We start from the raw sequence: 11,649 nt of genomic DNA, 5'->3' as shown, positions 1-11,649 counted from the left end.
CTTTTCGTACACAAATGTATATTGGTTAACTTAAGAATAAGTTGAAAGACCTTGGAAGGTTAGTGTAGTACTTGAAGACTGTGGGGTCAGCAAGCACAATGACAAGAACAGGGCCCGTATTCATAAAGCGTCTCAGAGTTGGAGTGCTGATCTAGAATCAGTTTTGCCTTTTAGATCATAATGACTACAATCATACGGACAGAGAGGACGTGATCAAAGATCAGCACTCCTGAGTTGGTTTATGAATACTGACCCAGATACTTACCACAACGGTACAAAGGAGACTCCTATGGGACCAGACACATTATACAATATGACACAAGACTTGCACATAAATTCAATTATCTGAAATCACTGCACTTTATTCATCAATAAAAATATACACTTGGGAAAATCATTTTTTTTGTTATACCAACTTCATGATTTGCTTTTCTAAAAATGTTTAAATAGTTTCCTCCACTCCACTTGACAGAGACCAGTGTTAAATGACAGTCAATTCCACACAAAAAAAGGAACAAGTTGTACAACTCAAATAGCTTTGTATCGCTAGGTTAACCTTAAACTGGTTAGAAGAGGAGAGATGTTTTACATTAGGGGGTTATGGTCTGTTCTGTCTCAGAGAGTTCTGTCCCAAACAGTCTGGCCTGCATGTGGCCCTCCGGCTCCCAGTCCTCCAGGTCACTGTAGCTGAGTTCAGGGGGCAGGACCTGGGCCAGCCCCAGAGAGCTGACTGACCCCGTGGGGGAGCCGCAGCCCTCATACGCGTACGTCTGGAGGGAGTCATAGGGCGGTCCGCTGGTGTCCTTGTCAGCGTCTACTACTCTCTGTCTGATGACGTGGTGCATGTCCTCTGTGTCGAGCAGCACAAGGGACGGGCTCTGGGGCCCGCAGGCCACCAGCCACCCCTCCTCCCCAGACCTTACCTCCCGCCGCAGCCTCCTCTGTTCTGCCCCGGCGGGGTTCCGCAGCGCTGCAATGTCAAACGCCTCCGTATCCTCCTCGCCCCCGCCCTCGTCATCGTAGGTGACCACGTTCTCCCGGATGTCCTCCTCAGAGATGATCAACGGCTCCTTCTTGCCCTTTTTGCTCCGCAGGAGGACAAATAGCACCACGATGGCTACAGTACAGGACATGTCAGAGGAGAGGGGACAAGACCACAGCAACTTACAATATGTCATTACACTGCACCAGTCTAAAGGTTCAAAACACACACCTGATTCTCTGATGGCAACGACCTGCAAAGTGATTTGAGAGTGGACTTGTGGCCTTCTGCTGCTGGAAACAAATCAGCCAGAGGTACTCCTTCAGCTGGTGTGAAGCCTTTCATTATTTCTACCTCAAGGCAAGATAGAGCTTCCTCTCACGGTCTCTGTCTCTCTCTTTCCCTTTCTCTCCCTCCCTCTCTTTCTCTCTCCTATCTCGTCTCCTCCACGTGCCCCCTACCTCCCACCTCCTTCCACTTCTCTTGTCTCTTACCCAGCAGGATGATGATGCAAAGCAGAATTGCGATAAAGGCCCCGGTGCTCAGGCCAGCTGTGGAGAGGAAGGCCGGGACCTGGCAGGCCCTCACCCTGTTGCTGCTGCTACTGCTGCTGCTACCTCCTCTCTGGCAGACACACACCCGGAGGGTCAGGGTGGAGGTGCTGCTCAGGACGGGCTCCCCCCCGTCCCTGACAACCACAGGAAGCTGGTAGAGATCCTGCTCCGCCTGGCTGAACTGACGCCTCCGTGCCACGATGCTGGCAGTATTGTCTGGAGTGGAATGACAAGAGGTTGAAAATACACTGGATGTATTGTATTGACAAAAAGCCACTATAAGACTTGATACAGACATGACTCCAAATGCAGAGTATTTTTCCGTTAAAGCCAAAGAACAACACAAACGGAGCACACATTTTCTTTAGATTCATTAAAGAAATTGGGTAATATGATACATTCTATTCCACACTGAGTGTACAGGACATTAAGAACACCTGCTCTTTCCATGACATAGACTGACCAGGTGAATCCAGGTGAAAGCTATGATCCCTTATTGATGTCACTTGTTAAATCCACTTCAATCAGTGTAGATGAAGAGGAGAAGACAGGTTAAAGAAGTATTTTTTAAGCCTTGAGACTTTTGAGACATGAATTGTGTATGTTTGCCATTCAGAGGGTGAGTGGGCAAGACACAAGATTGAACTGCCTTTGAACAGGGTATGGTAGTAGGTGCCAGGCGCACTAGTTTGTGTCAAGAACCGCAAGGCTGCTGGGTTTTTCACAGTTTCCTGTGTGTATCAAGAATGGTCCACCACCCAAAGGACATCTAGCCAACTTGACACAACTGTGGGAAGCATTGGAGTCAACATGAGCCAGCATCCCTGTGGAACAGTTTTGACACCTTGTAGAGTCCATGCCCCAACGAATTGAAGCTGTTCTGAGGGCAAAGGGGGGTGCAATTCAATATTCAGAAGGGGCTCCTAATGTTTGGTATACATTTGTATTTATTTAGGTTATCCTTTGATATACTTTCCCAAAATACACCATCTAAGGGAACTGACCATGACCTGTTTTTACTTCTGAAATCACATACGCAACAACAGAGAACAGAAAAATACAGAAAACCAGCACAACCTTTCCCTGAGATATGAGGAGTATTCTCCAACATTGCAGAGAATGCCCATAGTTCTCCACTCATTCCCGCTGCTATCTATAAGAAAGGACTGGGAACAGATAGCGAGTGCCTCTTCAGGCTTTATTAACACTTGCCAAAAGTACTCTATCCAGGCCAGCACAGCTGCTGCGACAGCATTTCTCATTCTGAAGAGGCTCCAGCAGATTTTCCATTTTCACGGCCCAGAGCCATGCATTTGTATGCACAATCACGGGCCGCGTTTTCACAATGCAGATTCATTTTCCCCCAGGAACACAGAGCCATGATAAAGCATGTCACTTGGGATGGTAAGAGACAGGAGAAGAGAGGTGGTGGGGGGGGTCAACCCTTGCATCATTCGGGATATCAACAAATGTATTCCAACAGAGCGAGCCCATGGGAAGGTGCATAGGAGGAAGCGTTCATTTACATAGGATTCCAATTAACATGCAGGGGCCCTGGCCCAAAGGCTTCAAGTCAAAATTCATTACTTTATCTCTTTGCCCACCGCAAGGAAACAGGTAAACAAGAAAGAGACAATATCTCTCATTCATCCTCCACTTGGGAGACAATAGAATATAAAGCCACCTCCAAGATTTTTTCTTCCTCCAAATTATTATGATTACAGCAGAGAAAATCAGAGATAATTATTTCTCTCTCTAACACAACCTCACTGGAGAGTAAGCTGCTGGATGTCTGTAAGATTCTACTGCATTCACAAGGCATTTCTGGCTAAATAAATAATGTCTATCAGCTGGTGAACGGCAGGAAATCGTCCAGATAGTATCACAGCACACCGAGTACACAAAACATTAAGAACATCTGCTCTTTCCATGACATAGACTGATCAGGTGAATACAGGTGAAAGCTATGATCCCTTATTTATTTATCTTGTTAAATCCACTTCAATCAATGGAGATGAAGAGGAAGAAACTGGTTAAAGGAGGAATTTTAAGTGTTGAGACTGTTGAAACATGGATTGTGTATGTTTGCCATTCAGAGGGTAAATGGGCAAGACAAAAGATTTAAGTGCCTTTGAATTGGGTATGGTAGTAGGTAACAGGTGCACCGGTTTGTGTCAAGAACTGCAACGCTGCTGGGTTTTTCATGCTCAACAGTTTCCTGTGTCTATCAAGAATGGTCCACCACCCAAAGGACATCCAACCAACTTGACACAACTGTGGGAAGCATTGGAGTCAACATGAGCCAACATCCTTGTGGAACGCTTTTGACAGCTTGTAGTCCATGCCCCAACGAATTGAGGTTGTTCTGAGGGCAAAGATTCCACACAGCCTGAGGGAGCTAATGTATCCTACTTCCACCCAATCAGTGCACTGGAGCAGCTGTGTTCCTTTTAGCTCTATCCGAGGAGTACTACCTGGTGCTCCTGTATGTGTAAACATAGGCCTCATGACACTTCAGTGGAAATGTGGTTTCACTGAACAAGCGCCTGAGGGAAAATAGAGCCATTTGGTGAGAAGATAAAAACCAAGTACTAGGCTACACCACCACAAAGAACGCAGAGCACTGATACAAAACTCAGTGGAAGCTCTCTTCCTCTGTCTGGCATCATCCTGATTGCTGTGATCCGTCTTGGAAGTCTACCTTAATCTCGACATTCTCCCTGATCTGCCAAAGGAGCAATTGGGTTTTCAGACAAGGAAAAAATAACATAACAGTGTTCTCTCTGAATTCAGCCAAGGAGCCTTAAGCTAAAATGAGGAAGAGATAAAAAAAACATTGGCTGTTACCAAGGCAACACAACTGCAGGTCCTTCCATTTGATATTAAAACGTCTCCAGGGAGGAGAAAGTGTAAATGGGGGTAACTGTTTGACAACAAACACCACTAGATATGATTGTGTTAGCAATGACAATCCAGAGTATCTGCCACAAATATCTGTCCACACACATACAGTGAGGGAAAAAAGTATTTGATCCCCTGCTGATTTTGTACATTTGCCCACTGACAAAGAAATTATCAGTCTATAATTTTAATGATAGGTTTATTTGAACAGTGAGAGATAGAATAACAACAACAAAAATCTAGAAAAACGCATGTCAAAAATGTTATAAATTGATTTGTATTTTAATGAGGGAAATAAGTATTTAACCCCTCTGCAAAACATGACTTAGTACTTGGTGGCAAAACCCTTTTTGGCAATCACAGAGGTCAGACGTTTCTTGTAGTTGGCCACCAGGTTTGCACACATCTCAGGAGGGATTTTGTCCCACTCCTCTTTGCAGATCTTCTCCAAGTCATTAAGGTTTCGAGGCTGACGTTTGGCAACTCGAACCTTCAGCTCCCTCCACAGATTTTCTATGGGATTAAGGTCTGGAGACTGGCTCGGCCAGAGAGTGTGGAGTGTGGCGGAACCAGGAAGGAATTCTGGGCCAACTCCCCGTGCTTATGGCAGGCAGCGCAGTACTGGTCAGGCACCGTGTTATGCGGTAAAGCGCACGGTGTCCCCAGTACGCGTTCATAGCCCGGTGCGCTATAGGCCAGCCCCCCGCAAGTGCCATGTGAGTGCAGGCATCGAGCCAGGACGGGTTGTGCCAGCTCAGCGCGTCTGGTCTCCAGTGCGCCTTTTCGGGCCAGGGTATCCTGCACCGGCTCTGCGCACTGTGTCTCCAGGGCGCTGGGAGGGTCCAGTTCACCCAATGCCTGCTCTCCGCCCGTGCCGGGCCAAAGTGGGCAGTCAGCCTGGAGTATGGGTAAAGAGCGTAAAGGCTAGAACTCCAGTGCTCCCCCACAGCCCGGTTTATCCTGTGCCTCCTCCTCGGACCAGGCCTCCAGTGGATCTCTCCAGCCTGGTCCGTCCTATGCCACCTCCCAGGACTAGGCCTCCAGTGGGTCTCCCCATCCTGGTCAGTCCTGTGCCTGCTCCACGGACCAGGTCTCCAGTGGGTCTCCCCATCCTGGTCCGTCCTGTGCCACCTCCCAGGACTAGGCCTCCAGTGGGTCTCCCCATCCTGGTCCGTCCTGTGCCACCTCCCAGGACCAGGCCTCCAGTGGGTCTCCCCATCCTGGTCAGTCCTGTGCCTGCTCCACGGACCAGGTCTCCAGTGGGTCTCCCCATCCTGGTCCGTCCTGTGCCACCTCCCAGGACTAGGCCTCCAGTGGGTCTCCCCATCCTGGTCCGTCCTGTGCCACTTCCCAGGACTAGGCCTCCAGTGGGTCTCGCCAGTCCGGAGCCGCCAGGGACGCCCGCCAGCCGGGCGCAGCCATCGCTGCCCGCCAGCCGGGCGCAGTCAGGGTCGCCCACCAGACCTTCGGCGCGGCCAGGTGCGCCACCTAAGAGGGCGACGCCAAAGGTGGAACAGAGGCCACGTCCCGCACCTGAGTCGCCGCCGTAAGAAGGCCCACCCGGACCCTCCCCTTCAGTGTCAGGTTTTGCGGCCCGGAGTCCGCACCTTGGGGGGGGGTACTGTAACGCCCTGGCCATAGAGAGGGGTTTTTGTTCTTTATTTTGGTTAGGCCAGGGTGTTACATTGGGTGGGCGTTCTATGTTCCTTTTTCTATGTTTTTGTATTTCTTTGTTTTGGGCCGTGTGTGGCTCCCAATCAGGCACAGCTGAAGCTCGTTGTTGCTGATTGGGAGTCACACATAAGGAGCATGTTTTTCCTTTGGGTTTTGTGGGTAATTGTTTCTGTTAGTGTTTGCACCTGACAGGACTGTTTGGCTGTCAGTTGTTTTGTTTTGTATAGTGTTCTCTCTGCTATTAAATATTCTATGATGAACACTAACTCCGCTGCACCTTGGTCTACTCTCTCTCACGACAGCCCTTACAGACATGCGTTTTTCTGGATATTTTTGTTGTTATTCTGTTTCTCACTGTTCAAATAAACCTACCATTAAAATGATAGACTGATCATTTCTTTGTCAGTGGGCAAACGTACAAAATCAGCAGGGGATCAAATACTTTTTTCCCTCACTGTATCCTTTGTGGCGGTTCAACAAAATGCTGTGTACATTTTTAAATTGCTACAGAAAGCCACAGTAACCAGCCTACCTTCGTTATCCTTCAAGGTGAAGTTAGGATTGACTGGAAGATCACTTGGCAGAGCAAAGGAGAAGCGTCCATTTGCAAAGTTATCCATGTCTGATGGTCTCACTGTCTGGATCACCTGTCAGAGAAGAGGGAGAGGAGTGAGGGGATGAGAGGGAGAGGAAAATGGGGGTGAAAAACGTTTTACGTCACATGTATGTATATACAGTATACAGTACATCATGTACTGCTTGTATAGAGGCCTTTTGCTCTATTAGGAGCTAAATATAATAGGAATAAGTCAAGAAAGTCACTGCCCATTATTATTATTATTGTTATTATATTATAGTAATGACTATCGATCAGTACATGTGTTTTTCCTCCTTCCCTTTCTGTTTGCCATTCCATGAGGACATGTGCCATTATTTCACATGCAGCCTTGTTCCAGCCAGAAGTGTAGATCAGAGGTGGTGGATATGACCTGTCTCCAAGAGGACTGTTCCTGATATTTTGTCAGCTCATTGAAGGAAGTTGACTTCTACCGGCTGTGAGTTAAAAATTCTCATATGGACAATGCACCAATTATAGTGGATCCTAACCTGGCTACCTACACACGCTCACGTGCTATAGCATTGTCAGTCTATAAGAGGCATTCCTGAACTTGTGGTAGCGTACAGTAATACGGGAATCCTTCGAAATACAGAATTTGCAGTCAAGAGGCTATATGAATATGAATCATTATATGTCTCCCTAACAAAACAACTAGTTCTAAACAAAATGATAATTTCTTTCCTTTCGATGAACATAACAGCACATTTTACTATAAATCAAGTCAAATTCTCCGAAAGATCATTGAAGTTACTGTAATTTGTGACAGTGTTTGAAAAAGCCCCTCGACATGTCATCTTAGCATGCATCATCTGTCGCCTTTAGCCAGCTAACTGATTATATGCTGCAGTCTGTCTAGTAATCTTCATTCAATGGGGGGAAATATGAAGAGAGAATGCTATTGCGATATGAATCTGAGCAGTCGTGGTTGGCTGGACACGGGCCAAATATGAATGAGAGATGATAAACATTTTCTGCAATCCGTCTCTGTTGCGCTTAATGCAGCTCCTATCTGCTTGTGGAGACATTGGTACATGCTGAATAATTTATAGGTTCAAGAGGCTGCAAAAGTCTGCAGCACCACAGATAAATCCATTCCTGATGGTGTCAAACACACAATAAAGGCAGAGAGGGTTTGTGTGTGTGTGTGTGTGTGTGTGTGTGTGTGTGTGTGTGTGTGTGTGTGTGTGTGTGTGCGTGCGTGCGTGCGTGCGTGCGTCTGTGGGAGAATGTGTGTGAGTGCATGCATGTGCGTGATAAGAGGTTTTAAAAGACAACATAGTTGAATAAGGGAGAATATCAGTTCATGGGAGAGAAGGTGGAAGAGAGAGGGAGTAAAGTGGAAAAGAGCGGGAAAGGGGGAGGGAGGTGAAAGTGAAAGATACTCACCTGTCCTGCCCTGGAGCTTTCACACACAATGATTTCATCGTCTCTTGCTATGTAGGGAGCATTGTCATTTACATCCAGCACCTGGATTGTTACAGGAACATGGCTGACGAGACTGGGATTGTCTGAGAATAACAAACAAACAAACAAACAAAGATCAACATGTATAAAACCATGGAATTAAATAGAACACTTTTATATTGTATATTTTAACCCCCTATGTCAATTACTGCCTTAATTGTTGCTGGACCCCAGGAAGAGTAGCTGCTGCCTTGGCACCAGCTAATGGGGATCCATAATAAATCCAAAAACAAATGTAAAAATAAGTAAACAATGTCCCAAGCCATGGCATGGCATTTTCAAGACATTGTTATAGGCCTATATATTGTTCTGTCCAGGGTTCATGCCAAGCACTCATAGTGATGTACTGTACATCCCTTTTTTCTCAGAGTATCTCTCCATCAATTAAGGTCACATCCCCACTGAGCCTCTATCCATTTGTATATCTCATGTTAGTCTGTCTCCTGAGGTTGGCCATGTTGCCAGGTGAAGTGTAAATTCTCTTTGAAAGGTGACCCGGTCACTCAACTAAACTTCTGCTGCCTGGCAGCACACTACACTCCCTGACGCTGCACAGAGAAATCATGTTCCTATTAAACGTGGGATACATAAATCATATTTTCCCATTTCACGCATCCATAAATTACAGCCACAACGACCACCAACCAACAACTAGAGTCATGACAGGAGACGTACTAACCCCAAGCTACAGCAGTAGGCAGAATGTAACAGAGACATGCTGTGTGGTTGCACAGTAGTTTGTCTCACTTAATATCCATATAGCTAGCACCCAGGACATTACAAGTGACCCTTTGCTAATATACACTATGTACTATATGTATAGTGTTTATGCATGTCATGAATCCCTCATTAACACACACCAATCTCCAGAAAGGTGCGGACTGGTTTTCCCATTAATTAAGGTGACTTAACACAATCAGCACAGTGTCGGCTGGCATTTATCGATGGCTAGTTCAGTCCATTAGCTGAACACTATTGTGCAGAAAAGGGTAAAGGAAAGAGTAATTGCTTAGATAAGCGTCAGTGGGAAAAGAGAGGGAGAAGAAGAATTGATTGACTCGACCACCTTCAGCATCACACTGGGATGTTACACATGCAGCCCCGCATCAATCCCACAAGGCACTGCTGGCTGTTCATTTTCGAGAGCCATGTGTTTAATGTTGATACATATGATTAAAGTGACATCGTTAAATGCATTCGTGCAGTGTCATAAGCATATTGTATCCTCCATGTTGAAAGGCATAATGAAGTCATCGTTATTTAAAAGCAAAATGATGTTAAGGTAAGATGACTCCTAGATAAGGATCCTCCGCTGTGTGTTATGTTACTTACCAACCTCTGATGCCATCACAGTGATGTTGTGCCAGGCCACATCCTCTCTGTCCAGACTCCGGGTGGTTTTGATCACCCCGTTATTCACACTAATGGTGAAATACACCTGCTCCTCTTCACTGTGGTCTACAAAATACCTACATGTAGGAGAGGGAACAATTCAAATAGAACGAATGAAATAAAGTTGTTTGAATTGAATTGAATATCCAAAAAACATCTGACTTTCAACATGCAAAGGTCGAAGCTTTGAATCTTGTGATGGTGTTTTGGAGTCCAACAAAATGGCCGCCCCACGCATGTCCTTTACCTTATAGGGCTTTTGGTACTGTCAGGGTCCTGAGCCGTCACTGTGCCGACCTCTGTTCCCACAGGGGAGTTCTCGTACACGTCCATGATGTAATAGTCCATGGAGAAGACAGGCGGCTCGTCCACGTCTCCAATGATGATCCGGAGAGTGGTGGTGTCTTTGAAGGGGCCCAGGTGGGAGAAGCGGGAATCCAGGTGAGTGTTCTCTCCCTCTATGTGAAGCGTGTGGACTTTCCTCTTCTCATAGTTCAAAGGCTGCGGAGGAAACCGACAATCAACCCTGTTTTTAAAGCCGTGCTTTGTTTCCGGTCCTGCTTCCGTTGGTATTTGAGAGAACAGCCTATGTGGTAACAATGGGTACTTACTCATAGTATTAACACAATTAGCATTAGTGTGGCCTAAGGGTATGTAATGGTATTACTTCTTTTAATTAATCCCAAATAAATAAAAAGCATATTTATTAGGTAATTAGTATGTATAATTATCATATTCCCTTGTGGTTTCTCAGTAAACACCAACAGAACTGTAACATAAAGCACAACCACAGATGGCTTCATTTTAGCTGGAAAATGAAGTTGCGCATCTCAACAGTACCTGTCTTAGTGATATGATGCCTTCCTTCTGGTCAGTGTCTGTAGTGATGGAGAACATGGCCTTCCCCTCTGCATTGGTTATGCTGTACCTCATCTCTGCATTGACGCCCAAATCTTCATCGGTGGCTTTGATTTTACCCACAGCTCTTCCAATCTGAGCAGACTCTGGAACATACAGCTGGTAGTTTTCTGTAATGGGATGAGCACATGAATAAGCAAGAACTTATTATCTTGGCATGAATGATAAAGCATTTATGAGTAGATGGAGAAGTAATTAGCCTACTGTTCATGCATACCATCAAGATGTAAATGTGAATAAATGGGTCAATTAATCACATTTCCTGTCTGCTTGCAACTCAACAACCATCCGCACACTACATCATACATCATGTTTGTATCGCTTACAGCCACCCCTGCATTAGCAAAACATCGACTATAAGATGCACCTTGTGGAGTTTTATTTAAAAGTAACATTTGTCTGTGCAGTACACAGAAATCACTGATTCTAAGATTCTATTTCTATGTTGCATTACTTACAGTACAAACATCGTAGTGTTATAAAACCTATATAGCATTTGATATAGTGCTGTTTAAATCCGATGTTTTATTACAGTAGAGAATGAATATCTAAGGACAAACAGTGAGGTAGAAAAACAAACAAACAGACGTCTGTGTACATACTCTGGGGGAATTTGGGAGGGTTGTCGTTGACGTCTGTCAGAGTGACATTGATGGTGGTGGAGCCTGACAACCCACCCACCGAGCCGGCCATGTCTTTGGCTTGGACCACCACAGAGTAGCGCTCCCTGGCCTCTCTGTCCATGTTAGATAGGGCTGTCCTGATGACCCCTGGGGATGGCAAGACAAGAAGGCTCCTTATATCACACTAATATCCATAAATAAATGTATGTTAGGAGAGCTACTGTATGTATTGACAATAGACAATCAGAGAGATTCCTCCTCCACAGCTTCAAACCAATCTTGGATGAGTTAGAGAGGCCAGTCACTTTTATTCACAGTACTGTATGTCACAAATGTGATAAGGATGAAGGCAGGAAAAGACTGCCTGACTTGTTGTATAGGAAGAGGAACATTGATTTCCTCAAAATGGGTTTCACGTACTTCACCTAAGGAAATCATTTATAAACGGTTGATAAATTCAGCCAGAATTACAACCAGCTTTCATACCATGTCTGCCAAACCCCCTCATGTCTTCATCATCAT

The 11,649-nt window shown here is 45.7% G+C and overlaps 1 protein-coding gene across 3 annotated transcripts in view; it reads right to left on the bottom strand.

Annotated features, from left to right (window-relative positions):
- Positions 1-339: 339 nt before the first annotated feature.
- cdh18a (cadherin 18, type 2a) overlaps positions 340-11,649 on the bottom strand; it is a 79,925-nt gene continuing 68,615 nt past the window's right edge. For all 3 annotated transcript variants that reach the window (XM_029704913.1, XM_029704914.1, XM_029704912.1), the window contains 8 exons: positions 11,107-11,274; positions 10,427-10,614; positions 9,834-10,087; positions 9,527-9,663; positions 8,117-8,238; positions 6,644-6,758; positions 1,477-1,752; positions 340-1,117 (listed from right to left, as the gene is read on the bottom strand). In XM_029704913.1, coding sequence (XP_029560773.1) covers positions 591-1,117; positions 1,477-1,752; positions 6,644-6,758; positions 8,117-8,238; positions 9,527-9,663; positions 9,834-10,087; positions 10,427-10,614; positions 11,107-11,274 — 1,787 coding nt within the window. In that variant the 3' untranslated portion in view covers positions 340-590. The remainder of the gene's footprint in view (positions 1,118-1,476; positions 1,753-6,643; positions 6,759-8,116; positions 8,239-9,526; positions 9,664-9,833; positions 10,088-10,426; positions 10,615-11,106; positions 11,275-11,649) is intronic.

The sequence above is a fragment of the Salmo trutta genome, chromosome 21 (assembly GCF_901001165.1).
Source record: "Salmo trutta chromosome 21, fSalTru1.1, whole genome shotgun sequence".
NCBI classification, from domain to species: domain Eukaryota; kingdom Metazoa; phylum Chordata; class Actinopteri; order Salmoniformes; family Salmonidae; genus Salmo; species Salmo trutta.
This window is presented reverse-complemented; position numbering and strand designations above follow the sequence as displayed.